We start from the raw sequence: 25,346 nt of genomic DNA on the forward strand, positions 1-25,346 counted from the left end.
TGGTTGTTATGAAACGAAAATCTTCTTTGATTCTGGAGAATGTGTCAATCAGATAAATAAACCAACTAATGAGATTGAGATAAAATAATTAAAATCAATGGTTGTTATGAAATGAAATCTTATCTTGTCTGATTTCATGAAAACAAACCAACATATGAGGTTAAGATAAGAGGACCTATAACGGTGCATAAGTGATGAAATCTAACTTTGTCATAATTTGAAATTCTTAGAGTAAAAAGTTCATAAATTAAAATATAACACGTTCAAAAATCAAGTTCAGAAAAGTTACGACAAAAATAAATTTACCATGTAATCGAATTACTACATAAATAGTATATATAGTCTCACGTAAAGCCCGAAAGATGTAAAGGCCCTTATTAGGAGAGATTCTTTGTTAGAGCCCTAAAGATTCATCGGAGTTCTAAATTAGGATATATCCACCACTTTTCTAGCCTCATATACGGCCCCTTACTGAGAATGCTCTTACCACATTGATAAACCTTTCCATTTATTTCAACCTCATATAAACCCATGACTACCTTGTAATGCAGGCTTTGCAGCACCAACATGCGAAACACGCACATTGAACGACAAGAAAACCATCTACAGAGAAAACAAAGTGATAAAAGACATATTCAATACCTTGATGCCTGCCCGTATTTGTTTGTTGCGTCACGTGAAGCTTCTTCAAGGACTCCGTGGACCAAACATAGGAGGATGTACTGATACTGTATGACCGCATTCAACAATAACTCATGCACCATAAAACTGGCCGAAGCATTCCAGGCCTTAAGATGCCTTTAATGCATGTATTTCCAGACCCAAAATTACAAATAAACAAAGCCGCAAGCTGTTTTGCTCCGAGCACTGTTTCTCTCTCTCTCTCTCTCTCTCTCTCTCTCTCTCTCTCTCTCTCTCTCTCTCTCTCTCTCTCCCCCCACTGACTGGAAGTGGAAGGTACGGAACTTTACTTCACTTGAGGCGGTTGCCATGAAAAAGTATATAAAGGTGTAGTAAATAATATCAGAGAAGGGTAAAAATGTGGTTGTTCATTAAAAATGAACAGTACCAGGAGTATTTCGTTAAAACTTTCATTTTGTATGGCTGATTTCGGGCTTTTTTTTTTGTCAAATGACAGATTTGTTAGATAGATATAAGATTAAAGAGCCAATGGAATTTGAATCGACGCCATGGTGCAAAGCAATCCTCTCCACCACTGTAATAGAGGATCACTTACCTAATTTCGAGCTTCTTGAGACTGACCACGTCATCGGGATCAGAAATAATGGTTTCGGAGGAATATACTACAGTAACAAACGGAATTCTTTTCGTGTGCTGTGGATTCAGTCAATTGAATAATCTGGAGCAATATCATACCATGTGAAAACCAAATGGACAAAAATAAAAATAAAAAGGTTTTGCCGCCCAGAAAAAGTTTCCAAACTTATTACTTACGGTGCCGTCAAAGTGATGGCAAATGCCTAGTTATGTGCAAAAGGAAGGTTATAAAAGCAGCCATTGATATTCAGATGAGTGTTATTATTTTCGTCCCATTGTCTTATCTCATTACTCACATTTTAATAAAAAATTTAATTACAAGTTTGTTATTTTGTAAAATAAACAATAAAGACCTTAAAAGGTATAATAATAAATTTGACGCGAAAAGATAACAAAAGCTCTAGACTTGCATTAAATTGCAAAATGAACGGACAGCATATAAACCTAATTCACAAAAGAGACATAAAAGACGACGATAGAAGGAATTTTTAGACAAAAAAGTGTGGATGCCATTTTCAATTAAAAGATAAGAAGCTTGCAGTTGATAATGATTGGATACGATGGTAGTTATTATTGAAGTGCCTAATCACACAACAGCTAAACATTTACAAGGTCATTCATGTTTGCAATCTTGTTTCTGGGAATTTAATTCTGCATATTTGATTAAAAACAATAAAAAAACAAAACTGGTGTAAAGAAAGTTGTAGATAATTGAGTTGGTTTTTCATAAGTGAGGATAAATAGGGGTGCGACGGAATCCATGGAATTCAGGCAAAGTGAAAGAAAAAAAATAGAATTTGAACAAGTCACATACGCAGACCATAAATGATGACAGAGCCTCACCGAGAGTTAAAGAGATTGCGAGACAAAGCTAAATGCGGAAAACTGAAATAAACGCACTCCTGTTTGTAATCTAGAAAAAAGATGGTATAACCACAATGCAGGTTTTCATGGAAAAGTTATTGGCACCGATATCAGTAGTCGTCACCTCTGGATATGACCTCTTTGCAGGTTGGCCGGAGTAAAATGGTATGCTCAAACTGAGAAACATAGCTGCCCTTAACATCACAGAGAGGAGGATAGGGCTGCCAGAAAAAGAAAATAAAAATCAACAAGGTTCTTCATCAGAACCAATTGCAAGAAGCCTTATGGCCAAACACAACATATAATAAAAGCTACATTGAAATATTGAGACGTTCCCTGGAAATTGCAAACTGTCAAATCTACATAAATTACTCATTAAAAAATCATGCAAATGTCAGACTGTGATTTTGGCGGTGGTTGGATGGTTAACAAATTTAATTTACAGAGCAAGGAAGAGCAACCCAGATACACAAGAATCACATATTTCAAGTAGGTTTATTTTTTTTACCCTAGATTCTTTATTTCCAACTACAAAATAAAATCCTTTCCTCAAGCATGTTAGAACGTCAATTTAAAGACTTGCAACAATCTGAAATTGGACCCATTCACCTGATTCTAGACCAGCAAGTTCAGCTTCGGTCTAGAATCAGTCTGGAACCATAACATATGCAAGTTGTATACAATAAACTTTATTTATGTGACAGCAACTAAGGCCACTGCAACCAGAGAGCAATTCAGTTTACGGGAAAACTATTTCACAGCATGATAAAATCCAACTAAGCCATGCTTCACAATATCAGATAGTGATGAAAAATTAGTGTAGAAGCACAGCTATAAAGACTATTAATATACCTACATTTGGATGAGCAAGTTGATTGATGAAAATTACCTGCACAATGCCAGCATCACACAGATTCTTTAGTGCCATAAGATACTTAGTCTCTCCAAGGCGGTCTAAGTAACGCCTGCAGAAGGCCAATGTGGAGAAGTTCTTGTTAATTGTTGCTAGCAATTGCTTTGCCCTGGGCAACCTCAGTGGGATGTGGCCAGCTTCAAAATTTTTCATGTAATGGCTGCACTCTAGATCTTCTCTGACATACCCTTTCCCTAGATATAAGTTGTAGAAAATGGGATAATTAGCACAGTAAATAGCATGTGGACTACTACCTATTTCACATCAAATTGCTGCCAAGTACAAAACCTTTGTTTTACCAGTTGATGCAAAAGTTTCAATTGCGAAAAATTCACCCTCTTCCATTTTTGTCTGCTCCCCGCCTTTCACAATAGGGACAGATTTTCCAGCATGGATTTGATAACGTCCAATGCTATGTCCATTCAAGTTTCGAATACTTTTAACTGTTAACATCAGACAAAGTCTATCTCACATGTACAGAATTATCATACAAACGTCATAAAAAGTATAAGAGTTATTTGTATTACAATTGGCAAACCCATTACTCGTTGCTTGTCAAGCAAATACAACAATGAACAGAAAAGAAAAAAAGTGAGAAATTGTGTGTTTGTTTTACTCCCCTGGTTATTAAGGCCTTCCTCTTCAACCCACTACATCCCGGGTTCAAACCCTCCTTCCTCCACTTAGGCAAGAGAGTATTTTCATACACCAGTGGTTGATTTGGCTCAAGTATGTGTTGTACCATCTACTCTCATAGTGAAGAACAAATTTCTGTTCCATGCGCATAGGTAGGATATTTCTCAAAAAGTTGGGTATTTCCATGTGCCCCTTAAGAGTAGTAATCTACCACAAGTTTCCTAACCATGTAAATATTGTGTGCACTGCGCACACCTTTCCTCCTAAACTATTTATTCACTTCCATTGTGGCTTGTTATTTACGAATCTCATTATGTACCAATAAATCCCAACACCAAAGGTGTGCCTTGGTGTAACGGTATGGTCTACCCCAAGAAACCTGCCAGTGATAGGGCTAAGCATGCCTAACCAACTTTTCTTGAAATTAATAGTAGAAAGTAGCTTCGTAAAATAATTTTACACTGAGCATTTCAGATATTGATCTTGAGAAAGAAAGAATGTTCACTAGTTAGAGACAACCATACTTCCCTCACCACAAAACATAAGTTTTACTTGTTTAGAATTAGTGTGACTCGAGTAAATGTTGCCAATAATTTTATTCACAAAATGTGTTGCTGGTGAAGGCTGCACCTTTTCAAACAACTGCGTACCTTGTACTTTGTTACGAGTGTAAAAGATAATCACATCACATGGAAAAATACCTTGATAAACCTTTCCATTTATTTCAACCTCATATGATTCCATGACTTCTTGTATTGCAGCACCAACATCACAAAGACGCACATCAATTCCACACTCCTAAACAATTATAAAGCCAACATATTACAGAGTAATTAACCTTTGATTGAAGCACTAAATTCAAGTTTCAGAGAAAAAATATCCAGTCAGCTTGTAATGATAAACAACTACAAGTTATACATCCCAGCAGAGTACCAGAATTATTTGAAATCAGTTGAAACTAGTTTGATATGCATTGGATGACAGGAAACTTTCTACAGAGAAACGAAAGTGATCAAACACAATCAACGCTTTTAGTTTTAGGGTATGCTTGGGTGAGGAACTTCGAAATTCCAAGGCATTTAGGCAAAATGAAGAAGAAAACGGATAACAAAAAGTTAGACAGGAGGAATTAGAAAGTGTACCTCATGAGTATTACAAGGTAAGTGAGGGATTTTCAAATGACTAGTACACACCTTTGTAATGTTCATGTGGTGCATTTTCTACTTCCTTCTAACTTTTTGTGATCCATTTCTTCTTCATTTTGTCTAAATGCCATGGAATTTGAAAGTCCCTCAACCCAAACATAACCTTTAAAGTTGGAAGCACTCGAAGCAGACAAGGGCATCAAATGCTACAAGTTCATTACACTGTCTTACCCCCATAATATCAGGCCTTTGTTGAATTGTATAATTAGCTCATTTGTAAGGTGTACGATTAGGAGCTAACTTTTATGGTCAGTGTAGTTACTTCTTTCTTCTCATATGCATTGTACACTTTACATAGCTTCCTTTGAGACAAGAGTAAACAAAGTTTAATTTCACCTCTAGTGATATTCACCTCTTGTGATGAATGATTCCTTAATTGTCTTTCATGTAAAGATATTATCAGTCTTACTTTATACTACTCTAGTCGCAACAAAACAATTGCTAGCAATAATGACTTCAACCCACAATTGTGATTTAGGGTCTTATTGAATTTTTAAGTAGATGGGTTCCATTGACACTTGCCTAAACTATAAGGAAATAAAAAGAGTGTATTCAACGCATTAATTCTTACCTTGATACCAGTATTTGTTGCTTCACGCGAGGCTTCAAGGAGTGGATCAAACATAGGATTGAATGCTACTGTAAAAGCGCAGTCAACTATGTTTCCTGTAAAGTCAACAATAACTCATGCACTATAAAACTGGCCAAGCATACTAGAGTTCATCAAAAACTGACTTCCCAACAGGCTTTAAAACACAAGAAGGATGAATTACCGTCAACATGAGTTCCAAAATCCAGCTTCATTACATCATCATACTGAAGCACAGTCTTGTCCCCTGTATTTGGGGTCCAATGAGCAGCAACCCTAACAGTAAGAACAGGAATGAACACAAACAGAATTATGTGGTAAACAATAGAAGAAATTAAATTCTAAGCTGACGAATTTTAAAATGTCTACCAATTCAAAGAGCATCCTGTCGGGAAAGCAATGCCTGCATCCAGACCATTCTCGGATATTAACTTCCTGACTGTGTTCTCCAGAGTCTCACACAAATCAGTCATCAACATTCCAGGCCTTAATATGCCTTTGATGTATTTCCGAACCTAATTACAAATAAACAAAGCCACAGGATGATTTCCTCTCATTCCTTCTATGCTAATTTAAGCAGAATACATTCGCATGATAAAACTGCACCTGGCGATGAACTTCTGCCGCTCGACGAACAGAATTATACATTGGTTTTTCAAGGCGCTCCAGCTCCCTCTTCTCTTCAGAGCTAGTCCTCCAAAGGTTACTGAAAAACACAAAACCAAATTTAACTCCTATCTTGAAGAAATATACACACAAATGATATACAAATAGCCGCACAGATCCAGTATCATGCAAATCAAACTTGGGCTGACTTTAACCAATAAGACGGTTACACTGAGAGCATATTACATTGATGGTTGTTTTCCATTACCAAGGGTAAAATGCTTTTGGTCATGCATTCTAAGCATATTACTCAGTTTCAATGCACGTACATTAACCCAAAATTCCTGATCTATAAATTGAAAAGCTTCATAAGTAATTGTATTCAATTGGCATGTAATATTATAACTTTTACTTATGTTCAAAGAAAACTAAGATTATTTCAGCTGGCTGTTATACATGAAAACTCTATGAAATAGTTTTCATGAGAAACAGAAGTTCAGTAAATATTTCAGCCCCCTGATACTACAGTACAGCTACTGTGGACTAGAACACTGCAGAAGCACGACAAAATAAATAAATAAATAAATAAAACCTATCCAACAAAACCCTTTTCAATTTTTCCAGGAAAGCTGCATTCTAACTCCCCAAAGTTGCAGAACAAAATATCCCGGAGACATTGAACAGAATTTTATTTTATCCCATAACACCTCCTCCAAGACTATGATTCACAAAATTCCTCTCCATCCAGGTTAACCAGAACATAGCGAGCACACAATACAACAATCAAAAGATTTGGCTTCTTAGTGCTGCCAATGCCTAATACATCTCACAGAAAAGAAAGCAATATGCAGCTGCAATCACCCAACTCAAATCAACTTCTCTAAGAGCGGTCTGAATTACAATCTTAAAACTATAGAGCAGTGAAGAAACAGATAATCCCCACTGTCACTTCCTCTTTCACACGTTATGCACTGTTGGAGAATCACAGGTCTTAAACTTTCAATATTTATAGATTTGAAACAAATTTAATTGAGAAGCAACTAATGTACATTATACATAGAAATACTGGACAAGACATCTGCCTTCCCCCTGATACAAATAACATCCCAGGAACATTATCCAGCAATAAAAAACATGATTACACTTCTAGCAACACTTGTAAATAGACCATCCCAATCATGCCTAAAAGCAGTTTTCCAATCTTGTAAAGTAACATGAAACGATAAATCTCCAAGCACTGGTTTCACTGAAACCTCATAACTAACACTTCTTTACCCTTCACCTCCCAAGTACATTCCAAACTACTTATCCTAATTATTGACTTTTTCTACCCTTGCTCTGCCAACACCCGTCCTCTCGCAATTGACATCAGACTTCAATTATTCTTCAATTCTTCTATTTCCTTTACAACTCTTGGCTCCTATCCCCCCCCCCCCTCCCCTCCTCTTTCTTCTCTTCTTTCTTTCCTCCATTACCTTCAGCTGGGATCAAATGTTGCCATAAAAATTCCTAGTTTTCCCCAAAATTCCACCTCAAACAACAGGCCCTTTTTAATTCTGGTACTAGAGAAATATGGGTTACACTTTGGCCCATGAGTAGAATTGCCTCTTGAACTAGTGGAGGCTTACAAAGTTCCAAACACCATTAAGAGAAGTGCTGTAAATTACAAGAATAATCAAATACACTCACTCATCTTTGTACTGTTGAATTTCACCCTCGGGAAACTCCCCAGATGGGAACAGGTCAACAAGAGGAATAGATGGTGGATCAGTCTGCCCTTGCATAGATTGTGGATTAGTCTGCTCATGTTGTGCTTTCTTTTTCCTGCAGATAAGGAAAGAAAATCAACAAAAATTCAATTTTAATGTTCAAACAAAAAACCTTTGTTTGTAACACCACAAAAATTTTCCTTACTTGCTCTTACTTTTCTTCTTTTTTTTCTTTGAAATGTCTGCTAAAGGAGAAAGGCAGAGAGAGAGAGAGAGAGAGAGAGGTGAGATGCAAAACTTGATACATTAGAAGAAAAACACACGAACAAATTGGAAGTATAGGACATTAAAATGCCCCACTATATCAGTACTTATAATAAAAAAAACTTAAAATGCCCCCACATTATTTCATTGTCCGAATCAGAGCCCTAGATTTTTGCTCATCCCTCACTGTAATAAAATCTCGGGGTTTACAGCGATAACTTGGTATATCTACTATTGGACCATCAACTAAAATATGTCTATGGTTGACTAAATGGCGGGCTCTAATACAATAGTCACACCACAACGGAATGCTTAACCTGCATGGAGGATTATAGCACCACCAGACTCTTAGATACAGAAGTTCTGAAGAAATAGTAGAAGTGATGATTAATTGAGAATTATAATTTTTTGTTTCTCTTTGAAAAAAGATAAGTATTATGATTGAGTAGAAGCATAAAGGCATTCCCTTTCATGATAAATTCCAAACATTAACGTGATTAAATAAATTTAAGGATTTTCTTTTGAGTGGGTGAATGCATATAAACACGATTAAGCATGAAGGCATTCATGTTTGTAGCTTGATTCATTCCTTAATATAGTCATGATGATGTTTTCCTCATAGATGAAGAAGGTAATTAATGCTAATAAAAGTTTTGAATGATTAAGGAGAAGATTTATAAACCTTTGTCGTCATCTTCATCTACAAGATGCAAAGTTGGAGATTGTTGAGCGGCCTCCTTGTTTGTAGGCTCCAAAGTCTCGTTTTCTTCTTCACAAGAAGGGATGTTTTCATTCAAAATTACCTCAGCCATCTCCAATCACCTGTAAACGTAAACAGAAAACAAATATAAAATTCAAATTCGAAACATCACGATTATTCTTTTTCTTCTTAATCAAATTGCACGGTTAATAAGTAGATGAATGACAAGGAGGGAAGGGTAGAATTTACCTGTACCGACAAGCCTACCGCAAAATTGATCTGTTGAATATACAGTTAGAGCCCTAGATGCTGATGCTGGTGATGCTGATGGTACGATTCAGACGTACGAGATTTTAGGGAGGAGCACAAGGAAGGAACCGGGGGTCGGGGTTAGAATTAAACAAGACAAACAACTATCGGGGTGTTGAAGTGACGGAGGAGAGGGGAAAATACCCAAACCCTACTTGCGGACAGAGACTATCAACTTAACTAGAGATTTTGACCGCAACCACGCCATGTTATTATGTAAGAGTTACGAACTTCTTCTTTTCAAATATTTTTTACTTGTATAACGAGTTTGTGAGACAACCCATCAAAAGAAATAAATTTGGACTTATTTTTTAGTATGCACCATGTAAAACTCTAACTTAATCTTATTTTACTCCTTAAATGTCATATTTCTCAACCTTGCACCTTAAAACTCATACTTCTCCGCTTTGCACCTTCAAATTCAATTTTCATTTCACTTTGTCATTTTCCGTCGAGTCTATCAATAATTCTATTTAAAATTTGGCATGGCATGAGTAAGGACCACTTAACTGTTGATATGGTTGTCACATCATTGCTATGTCACTTAATTGTAGAGCCTGAAAAATGTATCACTTTTAGTCTCCTTCAACCTCAATTTTCTTCATGACGTTGGATCGCCTAGTCGACATTCAAGATGGAGAAAAGGAGAGACCTCAACCATCATAAGGAGATGGAGAGAAAGGCAAACGTCATATTTAGGTTGAGATTCACTTAAATATTCTAAGTGACGGATTGGATGAAAAATGTCACAACTGTAGGTTTAAGGCATGTGGTGTTGAGGGCTGGGAGCCAGATTCACGCTTCTATCATCACCAATCTGCCATTTTGAACCTTCGACAAATGTTTTTCTTTCGTGCAATGGACTTGTTTATAGCAAAGAAGGCATGTAACCTCTAGAATCTAGATGGTGTAAGTAAATTCTTGCCTTTCAACACTTTAACCCAAAAAGCACTTGGGAGTATCTAAAGTTTCTAGCATTATTTTGCAAGAAGGGCATCATAAATCTTCAAGTTCCCGGAAGCCCATACGCATTGGCACATTATTTTAAATCAAAAGAGAATTCTTAAACAAAAATTAGCACACATCTATAAAAATCATATCCCTTACACAATACCACTTGAAATGAACAACAATACTATCATCTCCATAACCTAACTCTAAAAATGTTTATTTTGATTCACACAAATTACATTTATCACAAAATAGATTAGATCGGGAGGAGAAAGCAAAAAAAAAAAAAAAAAAAAAAAAATCCTAATTAAGATTCAAAGCTATAAATGTTATTTTAAGTGAGATTCAGTTTTAATTGGTCGAATTAGTCATTTTTGTCCAACTTCTCATTTGGTTTTGTAGTACTACCAACTTTCAATGAACCATTTGGTGGTTCTCACATGAACACTTGATTGGCCAAATCAGCACTTGCCAAAGAGGCATTCACAATTTTTGCCCGAACACTTATAGAAGCTTCCTAACAGTTGTTGAATGTCGTTTTGAAATCTCATACCCAATTTTCACATGTTTTTTCTTAATGTTTTAAAAGGTGACTTAGGTAGTAGCCAGCTGGTCATTACTATAATTAGTTTCTAGACATTTAAAATTTTGGATAGAGCTCAAATGGGCCTAGGCAGGCTACATATGACTTTTCTTTTGTTGTTTTGTTAAAAAAAGAAATTAGAATTACGACTTTCTTTTCCAGACCAAAAAAAGAAACCTAGACTCTTTATCTCTACGACTGTTTGCGTCTCTACTTGCCATAGTCTCTTTCCTTGCTTTCAATAAATTCTAGTACTTTATAATTTATATAGTCTAACATTTTGTATTTTATGTTTCCAGATTAAAGTATTAGTTTTTTTTTTTTAAGTATAAGTGAACACTTACTATATTATATAATAGATTTAATTAAAATAAAAAACCGCATAGGCCTAGACCTTTACTCTATGCCCGACTAACGACTAGAGATTTGTAGAACATTGCTTTGGATTTTTGGTTGGTCAAAGCTTGTTGTAGCATTGCTTTGGATTTTTGGTTGGTCAAAGCTTGTTGTAGCATTGCTTTGGATTTTTGGTTGGTCAAAGCTTGTTGTAGCATTGGGTGAAAAAGAAGAGAGGAAGAAAGTTGGGCATGTGTGGGACCGAATAGTGAAAGAGAAGTTTGCGCGTGAAGCGACGTTATGACTTATGAGTTACATTATGTTTTCTTTCTTTTTTTCTTGTTTTTTTTTTTTTATCATTCAATGGGTTAAGATTATGTTAAGAGTATCACCAGTGAGGGGTTTTATATAAAACTGGAAAAGTGGTGGATATAGTTTATTTTAGAGTTTCGATGAATCTTTGAGACTTTATGAAAGAATCTCTCTTAATGAGGGGCTATATCTTTCAAGTTCTATATGAGGCTATATATATATATATATTTATTTATTTATGTAGTAAACTGATTAAGCTATGATTTTTTTTTTTTTTTGTGTTAGCTTTTTTTAAGGTGATTTTTGGACGTGGTATCTTAAATTTTTTTTTATGAACTCTTCAACTTAAAAAGTTCAAATTGTGACAAAGTTAGATTTCATCACTTATAAATTGTTCGTTGGATTAGATTCTCTTATCTCAATCTCGTCCGTTGAAAGAAACAAACCTCCACTTCCCCCTTTGAAATAATTTGATTTTCACGTATAACACAACAATTTACCTAACATCATTTGGTAAATTAATATCATACAATTTTGAAAAAAAATTATTTGAAAATTTCATCCATCAATGCCTATGAACGTTAAATCAATTTGAAATTTTAATTCTTATGGAATTTTAAACAATTATTAATTAGCCAAATTGCAAGAAAAATAAGTAAGAAAAAAGAATTAAAAAATAATAAAAGGAAAGTATAAGTGTATTCACATGGGTTGCTACTTTTTTTTTGTAGGATCCACTATTTTTTGGGGCTAGATGTAGCCTAATTTTATGCTACCCAAGAAAAGAAGTTGCTAGCCCTAATGGTGGATCTAGCCTCATTTTTCGGCTCATTGGGGATGAAATGTCTTGCTAAGGCTAGAAATGTGGTAGCCTCATGGAGGATAAAGCTCCTACTGGGGATGCTCTAAGAGAAACCATTTGTGGTGCATCAGATTATCGCGAACTAGACTAATTTTAGAGACTCAATTAGACATGCTTAGAATAGACGAAGTTATATGACTTAGTGAAATTGTGGGTACAATATCAGATTAAGAAGCAGAATAATTAACAAACTATAATATTATATAAAATGTTTAATCCATAAATTAATATTTTTTTTATTGATATTATATTTTCTTTTTTCTAAAAAACTCTTCCACCTTCTTTATCTCATATCGAGTAATGCTAGAAAGATTAAATTTATTGACAAAATTAGCAAACCAAATGATGTGTCACCAATAAGAAATAAGCATGTTTATCAACACTTGAGTAATAATTAAATCATAAACTTTTTAATCATTTAGTTTACAAAATTTTGTCTACAAATTTAGTCTCTCTAGCATTACTCATTTCAAAAGGGTAGCAGATTGTTTATTCCTTTGTTTCTCCGTCCGACTCTCTCCATCCCATCTCCCTCTTTTTCTTCGATTTTGTGCTAGATCTTTCCTGCAAAACGCAGAATTGAGAATCCTCAATTCCGTTGATTCCAACATAATTTTGAATATTTAAATCTTGTTCTGATCATAGTGCTTTTGATGTTACGACTTCCCCTCAGCCATTGTATCGCTGCAGCAGTGCTCATTCGGCGGTTCGATGGATGAAGAAATGATCTGATGTGAAATCTCCAGTGTTCTTGACCTCTAGTATTCCTTCAAGGAGAAGACATGTGAATTGGTCCTAGACGAAGCAAAGCAAAAGGGAGTACCAGTTTGATGCTTTTTGAGGGGTCTTGCTAAGACGTCCTAGTGATGGATCTAGTTGAGGCAAGTTCTCCCTTATCCCATTAAACTTAGTCATGTTTGTAACAAACACTAATCTGCGCTAATATGAAATTCAATGCAATCCAGTTAAAGTTAATAATAGCAAACAAATGCACCATTTGGAGGATAAATGGTGGCTGACGTCAAAAATCTACAACGGAGATGTGGTGAAGGCGTTGGGGGGGGGGGGGGTTGGTTGTGAGGTTTAGAGAAGGCCCCAAATAAATTCATCATCCTTATTTGACAATATTAGGGAGCGTCATACTTAAATTTTTAGACATTTCAACAAATAGTTAGAAATAAATTTACCCACAATTGAAGACCAATCTAGTTGAGATCTAGTTCCCGATCAGCAGGAAACGGGTGAACCTAAATATTTTGGATAAATGGTTTTAGTTGAGCGAACTTAAAAGTGAGGGGCAAAATGTAAAGTTAAAATGATAAATGTAAAGTTTAACAAAAACTAAAATGTGGGGAACTTAAAAGGGAGGGGCAAAAAGTAAAGTTAAATGATAAATGCATTTAAGGGTAAATGTAAAGTTTAACTAAAATGTGTGTGTACTTGTCCTAAAAAAAAATAACCTAAAATGTGGGTGTAAATAAATATTCCCTTAAATTAAAAGAAAATCGAAGGCAAGGCCCAAAGGATTGAAAAGCATGCAAGGGCAAGGCCCAAGGTCGGTGCGGTGGCAATACTATAGGCAGTAGGGGTTTTGGAAACGAGGGGAGGAGAGAATTCAGAGAGATGATAATGGAAGTGGCACAGACAGGGTGGAAATTATGGTATTCATATTCATGGGGGTTAAGAGTAGTAGGGGGAGTAGGTGGTGTTTCAAGAAGAAGCAGTGGCAGAGCAGCTGCTGCTGCTGTAACACTAAGAAGAAAGGAAAGCTTCAATAACTGGGCGTGGTCCCAAAAGCATCCACCACCGCCACAATCCTTCTTCTTCGTACGGTGCTGTAAGTATGGAAGTAGCAGCAGCAGCAGTAGCAGCGTCAGTGCTAGTAATAGTAATGGGCCTAATGGCTCCAATGTCGGAAAGGGATATCTGCAATCTACGGACCAAGAGCTGATGAGCCAGTGCCAAATGGACACTTTCAAGACGTCGGGTCCGGGGGGTCAGCACCGTAACAAGCGAGAGTCTGCCGTACGCCTCAAGCATCTCCCCACCGGTATTACTGCGCAGGTGATCCATTGCTCCTCTCTCTCTCTCTCTATCTCTCTCTCTCTCTCTCTCTCTTCGTAGTCAATTCAATTAATTGGAATTCCATTTCTTATTTCTCAGGCTGCGGAGGACCGATCCCAGCATATGAATCGTGCCTCAGCCTTGGCTCGTCTTCGCACTCTTATAGCACTCAAAGGTGAACAACTTCACTCCATGTCAATATTCTTCTTCTTCTTCTTATTATTTTTAATTATCAAATTGTTATTTTATGGAGTTATTCTATTCTAGTCTAGTCAGGAACACCGTCGATCTTGATGCTTATTCCCCTCCTCGAGAGCTTCTTCAAATTCTTCCCCCAAAGTCTACCGTCAGAGGCTCAGATTGTGGTCCCCAAATTGGTCCCAACAATCCTAAGTTCATTTTGGTATGTTAATTCTCTTATATTAAGTCATTCTTTCGACACTATCGTCTACCGCTGTGATCGATCTTATACTAGTCATTCTCCTTGTGCAGGGAATGCAAGCTCTGCTGGATCTCATTTTCACAGTTGACGGTTCTGTCTCGGAGACAGCAAAGTTCCTGGGGTATACCCTTCCCAATATTCTCTACACTTTCTCTATAATTAATAATTATGCTCATTATCCATATTCTCTTCTTACAATCCTTTTCCAGTTGGCTCCATCTTAGATTGACTAGCCTGTTTGTATGGAGACACCATGTACATGCACCAAGGCAACAGTAGTGGTTTCAAAGTACAGCCTAAATAAGTTATCATTAACAGCAAAAATTCCCACTCTTCTTTTACAATAATAATAAATAAAAAAACTACCATTTTCCAGTTCGAATTAACTTCCACTGGTGACAGGAACGACCAGCAACAATAAGGGATAAAATAGGATAGACGGGAAGATGATTCTGTCTGATGATTCACTTACTTACAAATGGAAAGTTTTTGTTTATTTTGTGCAAACATCAGGGCCCGGAAAAAAGTTCATTATGTCTAAACATAATTCTTCTGTTTGATAGCTTACTTGCTAAATAATGCAGGTTGAGCACAGGTGCTCTGTCGCGGTTAATACTCTCGAATGATTCTTTCCGACTAGCAGTCAATGAACTAAGGTTTTCCAAGGTAATACTACTAATTTTCACTACAGGAAATATCACTTCATCTTCATATTTTAGCTTTTGACTTCTGGATAACAACTTATTCCTGCTATTATTTGGTAACTAGATGCTTTCTGTAATGCCATTTGGGTTTTGAAGGGTCAGACACATGTATCCTTAACCTTGCTTTCAGCTAGGCTATGTCCTGTGGCAAACCCACAACCTTTAGGTCACAATGAATCAACCGAAGCTTGCAATGGAGCAGTGGGCTACAAGAAGTTAATGAAACTTTGATGTTACGTTCCATGCATGATATTGTTTAGGGCCAAGATTAATAGTAAAATTAATTTAACAATGAAAAGTCATAAGAACTACAAACACCCATAACGCACCAGAAAATTCAGAGTAGGAAACTAGAGTAATACAAGCAGATTTTTGTACCCACAGTATGTCCCTTCGCGAATTTTAGAAACTAGGTAGTTTTAAATTGCTTCGACTCCTGTAGTTTAGGGTTGGTTCAACTCCAATGCGAGTAATAATTCCTGTAGAGTGTTGTGCAAATGGTTGGTACGAGATGAGAGGGGTAAGGAAATATAGAACCTGTTTTTAGAAGAAGAAATGAACTGGATTCACTCCAGGGGCTTAACACCCAAGCTTGGCTTCACACCAAATTCCTTTCGCAGGAAAGAGATCAGAGTATTTCTGAAACTGAATTTTATTTATAAACTTAATTGCTTTGCCTAAAGGCACTTACATATATTTATAGTCCAGATAACTCTTAATGGCAAAAGGATTTTCGACTCCTATAAAACTCTAGATGCATTAACTTATTAATTTCTAGAAAGCTGCCTAACAAAGGCTTGGAGAGTAACTCCAAGGTCCATTGAAACTGAAATGAATGCACCCTCTATTTTTCTGGAACATTTAGAACCATAAAAGACAATAGTTTGACTCCTGGAATATTCCAAAAGAAACAACTGTAGGAAACATTGATCCAGCCACAAAGCATCTCTCTCGGTGAAAAACCTTAAATGATTTAGCACTGATGTCCTCATTAATTTTATTTCGGTGCCGTTTCTGTTGACCAAAATCTTTTCCATATCAGGTTAGTGGGCTATTTTTTCTACTTCTAACTTTCTAATCAATCTAAAAGGTAAGATAACAATATGAAACCATTTGGCCCGTTTCTCCTTCTCCTTTGCGGGGACCAAGATTCTTCAGGGACTAAGAGTAGTCAGTTGCATAGCATCCTTGTATAACTTTCTAGCCAAAAGTCAGATGTTATGATCATTGGCATTCTCAGTTGAGGGGCACCATTTTGTTTTCCTGTACGCCAGGCAACCATTGTTCCAGGATTTTCTTTCCGGCTTTGTTCCTTTCCTTGCTTGTACTTGCATCAGCCATAACGCATGGTACTTGCACCAACAAATTATGTTTGCTTCTACAGTTGAAATCAGTATGGTTTGGATTCTAGGAAAGTGAAATAACAGAAATGAGATTTATACATTAAGAGATGAAAAAACAAAAGTTTTGAAGGGTAAAAATTGTGGAAGATATAAAATTATGCTTGCCAGAGATTCAGATTGGCAGTAATAGTAGGAATTTTAGGGCTGTTTGAAGGGCTAAAGGTTCTAGAGAAGACCTGGGTTCTAGTTGCTTTATTGTTGTAAGAAAGAAGTGTATTTTCAGGCTTTGCCACTCCAAAGAGATAAGAGAAGTAGGGGCTCTTTTAGTCTAGAATAGAGTGGCGTGGTAATAATTACCCCCACAAACACCTTCCTCACCCCAAACACACACATGCATGCACACACACACACACGCACGCGCGCGCGCACACACACACAGACCATACAGAGGTATCCTAACCACACGTTCCTTTGGTAAACAAATGCTCATATTTTTCTTGTCTGAGCCTGCATTCTTTATGTAATGTATCTTATGTGTACTTTATAGAACATTTGCTTTCCTGTTAGGACAAGAACACTGAATATGGTGGCCACCTAGTAAACGCAGAAGTTAAAAACTAAGTACTCAGTTTATAGTTTAGGCGACTAATATAACCATGGATTCCATATGAAAATCATATTTGTGTGATCTTGCGTGTGGGCCAAAGATGAAAGTTGCATAAACTATACTTTATGTTGCATGTGACATAAAATTCATTTCTTTTATCCTAAGATTCGCTTTCCTGACTCAAGTTTGTAATAGTACAAATGAGTGCTGACACCCAAAATAGTCGAACATGTTCATAAAAGCAGAACTTGGGGATTCAAATAGGCCTTTGTGAATAAAATTGCTCTGGAAATTCTGATAAGAGGTGAAAGCCAATTTTCAGTTGACAAGGTGCGTCTTACAAGATGCGTCTGCCTGAAACCTTATTTTTTATATACAAAATAGGAAAACCCAGGAACACAATATATTTAAAATAACAGATGAGTACAAACTGAAACTACAAAAAAGGAAATGCAGAAGAATAGGAATTCACTTACAATTGAAGCTAATTTAACCATAAACATTAAAAGATATTTTGTATTCAAACAACCTAGCCCACCCCTAAATGATGGATGAAAGTCTTAGAGCTGCAAAGCCGTGAAAAAGGTTGAGGGAAAACTTGAAATCTGGGATTAACTATGAACAAGGAGGTGGCACCACGCAGGAAGAGCTGGGGGAGTGATAATTGTAAACGAAGTTAGTTAGCTGAATTTTAAGAGGGTCGGGTAGTAGAATGAAAAGACTATATTATTTGGTTTGAGGTCGGAGCTGATCTAATTGTTTTGAAATAGACAGAAAACTGTAGATTCATAGGAAGTTAATAAGCAGTATTTGGGGTAGAAGATACAAAGATTGGTGTCAATACAGCATGTGGGAGTACCATTGAACACCTGAACTACCAATGTTTAGGAATCAATTGGAGGAGTTATTTTTCTCTTTTTACAAATCGAGGGGAGAAATAAGTCTGATTGGTGGCTGTCTGGAATCTATGCCTCTTACAAAGCTAGGGAGAGGGTACAATTAAAATATTATTGACTAACTAATTAAAAATTAACTGGATGGTTAGTTATATCCATTCAATTAGATAGGGCTATTAATTAAATGTTAAACTAGTAGTACTTTAATTGATAGATTGCCCCTTTCGTTTTTTCAGTTTTGATTCAGAGGTTGCCTACCGTAAGTGCATATCATAATAATGAAATATGAATAAAAGCTTATATTTTGTAATATTGAGTTGAGCACATGTTAAACTGGGTTCATGCGTAGGAATACCCAATGATTAGTTAGAGCATGTGATGGTAATGGCTTTTTTTTATTTTTTATTTTTTTGGAAGAGACAGTAGTGGCTTAATAGACCCAAGATTTTATCATTTGTGAAGTAAGGGTTAGAATACCCTTCTCAGCAACTTTTTCTTGAAATAATTTAAGGAGGTCTCTTTTAAATGCATCTAGCAAATTATCTGGATTTTAAAAAATTTGGTGCCAGTAATACAGATGTTGAAATTTTCTCTGACGTGTGCAGGGTATGAAGCCTCTCAAGTAGAATTTGTCTGCTGGGAATTACTTGTTTCAACTTTCAAGTGCTAATGTTTGCTTTCTCTTTTCCTTTTTTGAGGTAATTGTTCAAGTACTAATGACTTTGGATGTCACTTTTCTTTTAAAACCTACTCTCCTCTTGACTTTTATCAACCTGCCTTCCAATAGCTTACTTTGCATGACAATTCTTATTTGTCAGATACTGGTATATGCAGTTTATGCACAGACATTGTTTCGAGGCTAAAAGGATGAATGCGCTCTCAGCTTGTATTCTTCGACACAGCAAAGCTAGAAGAAAAGGCTTAGATTCTTCGACACAGCAAAACTAGAAGAAAAGGCTTGTCGGTTCATTTGGTTGGACGGTTGGACCATTGCGTCTAATTGCCATCGTTCAATGTGTCTTTCAAAAGAATAAACTAATCATAGGGTTGGGCTTACTGTTGCTCTTCAAATTAAGTTTTGGAGTTCTTAATATTTTCGATGAACTTTGTGTGTTTGAGATTGTACACTCACTTTAGGCTATGTTTGGACGAGAGATTTTTTCAAATCTTAAGGGATTGAGGCCAAGTTAGTAAAGAATGGACTACAAAACGTTAGACGTAAGGGATTGAAAATGCTCTGCAGATGTTTGTACTAGGACTTGGAATTATGTTTCGTTTATCAAAGTCTATTAGGAATTCTCTACCCATTTTCGTTAGAATCGAAACACATCATGCGTCGTGCACGTGGGCCTTGTAGGATATAGTCGATTACAACTTGTGGGATAGGGCTTTATGGAACTAAAAGATATGCTTTTGGCATTAAATGTTTGTTAGGTTTATAGTTTATCTCTTTCGGAATCACTGCACACAGTTTTAGTGGCGTCATTGATCTGTTAATGTCACATGTTTAAAACTACCACAACTATCTAATTGACGTTTGCCATATGTCGTCATTGGTTCCATGAGGTATCGTTTCGTATGTAGACGGGACGAGACGGAACGGAATGAAACGGAACGGGACGGGACAGGATGGAACGGAATGGAGCGGGAGCAAAGATGCCCTCGGATGGAAACAAGGAGGAAGAAGAAGGAGACGGAGAGGTTATAATTTTGTGTTCCACGGATGTGGAACGAGTCGTTCCAGGAGGGTGAGGTGGAACGAAAATTCACCCAAAACTCGTCCCGTGGAATAGCTCGTTCCACCCGTTTTAGGCGCACCAAACGTGGGACGGAACGCCTTGTCCCACTCTGTTCCGTCCCGTCCCACGTACCAAACGGTACATACGTCTCTTTAAATGTGACATTTCATTAATATCATCTAAATACCATATTTAGAAAATTAATTTGATTTGAAAACTGTTTTACATCCATGTCTATTGAACAAACCAATGATTATAGTAATTCATACAGATGACTAAATAATCTTGAGATCGAATGAATTTTTCTAAGATGATAGTTAGATGATGATAAAGGGAATGAATAACTATGATTATAATATTTCCAAACCTTTAAGGAAAGGGAACTTCATTTATTTTTTCAAAACAGTGGGATTAGTTGTGGATTTACCCCACATCGAACTTTATAATTATCTTTGTAAAAATTTAATTTAATTCGAAATTATTTATCCATTTAATTATCATGATAATATTTTAATATCATAAATATTTTTAATTTAGCTAGTATTTTGTAATGATGATTTATGAGGAGGATGAGGAGAGTAATTATCCTTACAAACTGGCGGAAGAGGAAAGTGTTGGAAAGACCAATGCTGGATGGGCAATCAAAGGCAGTAGCCAGCCGGCCCATAATGTTTTACACAAATATCAAGGCTAAGTCGTTGTCGATGTGTCGTGCAACAGTCTCTTTCATCCCACCATTAACATTTCCATTTTTTTTTTTTCTGACAAGTGACCAACAACATAAATAAATAGATAAATAGCGAAAGGAGGAGGATACAGAGAGAAGACGGGAAGCGAGAGAAGAATTATCTTTGCTGGAGTCGAGTCCTTGTTAACAAAGAAAGACTTGATAGAAAGATAGAAAGGGGAGTGGAGGGAGGAAGATGGCTACTATAAGAATTCCGCAGCTGTATTTTGCTGCTGCGACTTGTCTGTTACTTTTAGGGGCCATCTCCAGCTTTCAACCCCAGGTGAGTTGGTCTTGTCAATTAATCTCCCTTGATCTTATCCCGTGTTTGTTTTGTTTCCTTTCTTTGACTCATAATCAATTATATGAATATGGTGGGAATTGGAGTTTCAATTCAAGTAAGAATTGACAGATGTTATTAATTTACTAGCTTAGCTATACTCTAATCAATTGTTGAAGCTAACGCCAATCGTTGGTTGCTGGCCAAAAATCAAACTAACGTTTAATACTCTCCACAGTTGATTGCGGCCAAACCACTTTCCAAGACTAAGCTTCAGTCTCCTATTCTTCAGGTTTTTCTCTTTTGCTTCCTCATCTATCAATGCTATGGATAAATACAGTACCTGTTTTTTTGGGGGTTGGGGGTGTTAGGTTAATAACTGAGACTTCCATTCCATTATTAATTTGTGATTCACCCCCAAACAGGACTCGATCATTAAACAGATAAATGAAAACCCCAAGGCTGGATGGGAAGCTGCCATGAATCCTCGATTCTCCAATTACACTGTGAGTCTTTCAACCCCAAGGATCTTCTTATGCTCACATTTTAACGAATTTCCTGCCCTCCTATTGCCTCACAGATGCATATATTGCTTATTTTTGTATTACTACTAGGTCCCAAGATTTTTCCTTTTCTTTCCACAGGTTAGCCAGTTTATGCACCTCCTGGGAGTCAAACCAACACCCCAAAAGGATTTGCAGAGTTTTCCTATTAAAACTTATCCAAAATCTCTCAAGTTGCCAAATAATTTTGATGCCAGAACCGCTTGGCCTCAGTGCAACACCATTGGAAGAATATTAGGTCAGTTGGTGATTTCGTTTTATACGTTGTTATCCTGCTTTTTCTTTGATATAAAAATTAAAAGACAAAAGGTGCTGATGAATTCCCCTTTTTATGTCAAATGCTGGATCAATTTCTTTAATGAAGATCAGGTAATAATTTGTCCTACATCTCATGATATATTGTCCAATAAATTGATGCCGAAAATTCAAAGGGAAAATTTACTTTTCCTGGAAATATAGGGTCACTGTGGCTCTTGTTGGGCTTTTGCTGCTGTTGAAGCACTATCAGATCGTTTTTGCGTCCGTTATGGCATGGTAAAAGCTGCCCCTCTTTCTTTTTTCCATTTCTAATGTACATTGATTTCTTTTGTATATTTTGTTCTCTTTTTTAATTTGCTTTATGCTTTATTGCAGAATATCTCTCTGTCTGTTAATGATCTCCTAGCATGTTGTGGTTTCATGTGTGGAGCTGGTTGTAATGGGGGATATCCAATTTATGCTTGGCGGTACTTTATCCACCATGGTGTTGTCACTGAAGAGGTAGCAAATTCATGTACCAATCCTACCTCTCCAGTGGAATCTCAAAACGATAGTGGATAAACCTTACATAATGTTTTCAAGATCATAATCAGTACAAACCCTAACCCTCACATCATTGCAAGTCTACCTTTGATATTGAAATGATATCTTAGTGCTCTCTTACCTTAGAACTCGAAGCCTTCTTGCAACATAAGAACCATTCCCAAACCTTGCTCCCAAGCTCAGTCTTCCTCCACTGTTAGAATGACTGTCACTGCTTACTTTAGAATCACAAGTTTTTCTTGTGATGTAGGTATAATTCTTAGCTCATCCTAATTCCTAAACAAGGAGGTCAGCGTAACTGCAGAAAATAAGGGAGGTCATTGTGTTACCTAAAGACAATGGGTTCCTTTGTATTTCCAACCAATTCTCACCCAAAAGGGAAGTCCAACTCTTGCAACATAGGGACCATTCCTAACCCTTGCATTAAAAGCATACTCTTCTTCCATTGTTAGAATGATTGTCAGTGCACCCGAATTGCAAGTCTTTCTTCTAACTTGGGAATAATTCCGTAGTTCATCCTAAACAGGGAAGTCAATATAACAAAAAAAAAAAAAAGAGGTCCCTGTGTTAATCTCTCCATTTAATCTGCGCCAGTATTGTCTGATATAAAATTTAAGGGTTCTTTCTTTCATTAGGTTCATAAACATCTTTTAAATACTGCATGAAGTCCTGATTAGTGTTCCATCTGGCAGTGTGACCCATACTTTGATTCAACTGGCTGCTCGCACCCTGGTTGTGATCCTGCGTATCCGACTCCAAAGTGCGTTAAAAAATGTGTAGATGGGAACCAGATCTGGAAGAATTCAAAGCATTATAGTATCAGTGCGTATAGAATCAACTCTGATCCTCACAGTATCATGGCAGAGGTTTATAGGAATGGACCAGTTGAGGTTGCATTCACCGTTTATGAGGTAAGTTCTTGTTCCATAATTGAAAACAGCAATTTAGGTGTACAATGTTCTTAACACTTTCTGTCCCTTTCTCTTTTCTTTTTCCTCCCCATTTGTGATATTGGAAAAGAACTAAATATGATTATTTGCCTCCTTCATATGATTATCGGTCTTCACTGAGATTTCAACTCCTAATGCATTGATGGCCTGGCACTCCAAACTTGATATCATCTTATAACATTTTCAAGAACATTTTACGTCTCTTCACAATTATCATTCACATTAAAAGTGAAGGGGTTTTGGGGAGAAACTAGGGGGGGAGAGGGTGGCGCAGGGGGCGATAATACCTACAGAGTTGCAGCTTTTTTTCATTGAACCTTAAATTCCTCTCCTTTTACTAGTAGTATGCATGAGCTGAGTGTGACACTGTAATGAACACAACTGAACTCATAGTCAGCTTAAAGTCAAGAAGATTAGAGGAAAAAAAAAAAAATGGCATCATCACTTTGCACATTTGAGCAGTCTTATCTTTGCTGTCAATTTGGTCATCAGACTCTATCCTAAACTTAATTCAGGATTAACCCTCATATACTATCTTGGATATGTGATCCTTGATTCTCTGGTGTCCTCGGTATTGTGGTTGCAGTTGGTTAAGGAAATGGGATTGTGTTGGATAATTCCAAAGGATTCTTTCTCTTTTCAGTGAATCTTTTGCTATCTCTTGGAAGGGTAAGAAATCAAAGGTGATGTGGAGTTGTGTGATTGCTCTGGTTTCATTATTTGGATGGAAAGAACAGAAAGATTTTTGAAGATTATGTTGGCACTATGGAGTATAGTTAAGTTTTGTTGGCTCTTTGAGCTTCAGTTTCCCCCAATTCAAAAGGAATCGCATCTCCTTAATCTGCCTATTGGAAAGCTGCCATGTCCTAGTTCTGATTAGGCCTTTTGTTCTTTTCAGAGTTGGATGTTTTTGTCTCAATTCTGCACTTCTGGTTCATCTTTTTAGGGGTGGTCTGGCCACCACCTTTTGTTCTTTTCGAAGAAAACAACAAGTGCGTGTTGGTTTTTCTGTTAAATGTCATGACATGTGAAATGCCAAGTCTATATACTAGGAACTTTGATGACCAGTTGCAAGAAATTGACATTTAAAGAATAAACAATGGGAATTGTTATTGGCACTCCAAACTTTGTATATTTAGAAAGAAAAATACTCTTATGCGGAGTGCACATTTCGATTTTTAGAATGCCAATAATAGTTCGCTAAACTCAACGCAATTTTTGTTTTGTTTCAACTGTTTTACAGGACTTTGCACACTATAAATCAGGAGTTTACAAACATGTTAAAGGTGATGTATTGGGAGGTCATGCTGTTAAGCTAATTGGATGGGGGACAACCAATGATGGAGAGGACTATTGGGTATGTCTATGCACCGGTATTTTCTGCAACCAGAATTTTTCTTCTAACACTAGTTGTTGACCGTGCACTCTTGTGTTTCAGCTTCTGGCGAATCAGTGGAATATAAGCTGGGGTGATGTATGTCTCAATTAAATTGTTTATTTGTTTTGAAACAACTATGGATAACAGTTATACGTGGCCTCTCAGATCCTCAAGCACAAACTAATTGTGTAAGCGTAATTGCATATGGTGTGCAGGATGGCTACTTCATGATCAGAAGAGGAACAAACGAGTGTGGAATTGAAGAAGACGTGGTTGCCGGTTTGCCTTCATCCAAAAATTTTATAAGCCAAGTTGCCAGTGTGGATGCTGTTGCGGCGGGTGTTTCAGTATGACGGACATCATTCGGTATCTGGTGTAAACCAATTACAAATTGGTTTGCCACTTCAACTGTGTTATGCCACCGCTTTTCACGTTATAAATAAATAAAGTAAAAACATAAAGCGAGGGAGCGATAACACTTCTTAAGGGCTAGTTTGGTATTGCAGTGCTTTGAAAAAAAATTGCTTCTGCTGTGCTGTGAGAATAAGCAGCTGTGAAATAAAGTAGCAGAGTGTTTGATAATTTTTTTTGTAAAAGTACTTTTGAAAAAAAAAAGCAGTATTATAGTGTTTGATAAACTTTTATGTAAAACAGATGTGAAAAAAAAGCTGGTTTTTCAAAGTTGGGTTTTGTAGCTTTGTGTTTTTAGCTTTTTTTTCACCTAAAATTGTGAAA

At 36.6% G+C, this 25,346-nt stretch overlaps 3 protein-coding genes across 7 annotated transcripts; 2 read left to right on the top strand and 1 right to left on the bottom strand.

The window, feature by feature from the left end:
- Positions 1–1,979: 1,979 nt before the first annotated feature.
- On the bottom strand, positions 1,980–9,305 carry LOC137708159 (methionine aminopeptidase 2B). Of its 3 annotated transcripts, none has more exons than XM_068447169.2 (12): positions 9,014–9,305; positions 8,747–8,886; positions 8,006–8,042; positions 7,781–7,915; positions 6,092–6,191; positions 5,855–6,000; positions 5,670–5,761; positions 5,468–5,562; positions 4,393–4,489; positions 3,355–3,498; positions 3,032–3,249; positions 1,980–2,363 (listed from the first exon to the last, which is right to left on the bottom strand). In XM_068447169.2, exons 2-12 carry the CDS (start codon positions 8,874–8,876, stop codon positions 2,253–2,255), a joined length of 1,305 nt encoding a protein of 434 aa, XP_068303270.2. In that variant the 5' UTR covers positions 8,877–8,886; positions 9,014–9,305; the 3' UTR covers positions 1,980–2,252. The 3 variants fall into 3 exon arrangements, with proteins under 3 accessions (XP_068303270.2, XP_068303269.2, XP_088545301.1); XM_068447168.2 differs by having other exon boundaries at positions 8,006–8,045; positions 9,014–9,300; XM_088689175.1 differs by lacking the exon at positions 8,006–8,042 and having other exon boundaries at positions 9,014–9,225.
- Positions 9,306–13,657: 4,352 nt separating this feature from the next.
- Positions 13,658–19,395, top strand: LOC137708362 (Class I peptide chain release factor). 2 transcript variants are annotated; one of them, XM_068447418.2, is made up of 7 exons: positions 13,658–14,181; positions 14,281–14,356; positions 14,454–14,584; positions 14,674–14,744; positions 15,208–15,289; positions 18,779–18,871; positions 18,992–19,395. In XM_068447418.2, the coding sequence occupies exons 1-6, from the start codon at positions 13,741–13,743 to the stop codon at positions 18,797–18,799; spliced, it is 822 nt and encodes a 273-aa protein (XP_068303519.2). In that variant the 5' UTR covers positions 13,658–13,740; the 3' UTR covers positions 18,800–18,871; positions 18,992–19,395. The 2 variants fall into 2 exon arrangements, with proteins under 2 accessions (XP_068303519.2, XP_068303520.2); XM_068447419.2 differs by having other exon boundaries at positions 19,008–19,395.
- Positions 19,396–20,483: 1,088 nt separating this feature from the next.
- Positions 20,484–25,193, top strand: LOC137707845 (cathepsin B-like protease 3). 2 transcript variants are annotated; one of them, XM_088689133.1, is made up of 10 exons: positions 20,484–20,922; positions 21,158–21,211; positions 21,345–21,425; positions 21,564–21,728; positions 21,942–22,016; positions 22,116–22,241; positions 22,976–23,194; positions 24,477–24,590; positions 24,672–24,707; positions 24,827–25,193. In XM_088689133.1, the coding sequence occupies exons 1-10, from the start codon at positions 20,836–20,838 to the stop codon at positions 24,962–24,964; spliced, it is 1,095 nt and encodes a 364-aa protein (XP_088545259.1). In that variant the 5' UTR covers positions 20,484–20,835; the 3' UTR covers positions 24,965–25,193. The 2 variants fall into 2 exon arrangements, with proteins under 2 accessions (XP_088545259.1, XP_088545258.1); XM_088689132.1 differs by having other exon boundaries at positions 20,680–20,922; positions 21,564–21,851.
- The last annotated feature ends 153 nt before the right edge of the window (positions 25,194–25,346 follow it).

This window comes from Pyrus communis, chromosome 17 (genome assembly GCF_041283825.1).
Source record: "Pyrus communis isolate YQ-2024b chromosome 17, ASM4128382v1, whole genome shotgun sequence".
NCBI classification, from domain to species: Eukaryota; Viridiplantae; Streptophyta; class Magnoliopsida; order Rosales; family Rosaceae; genus Pyrus; species Pyrus communis.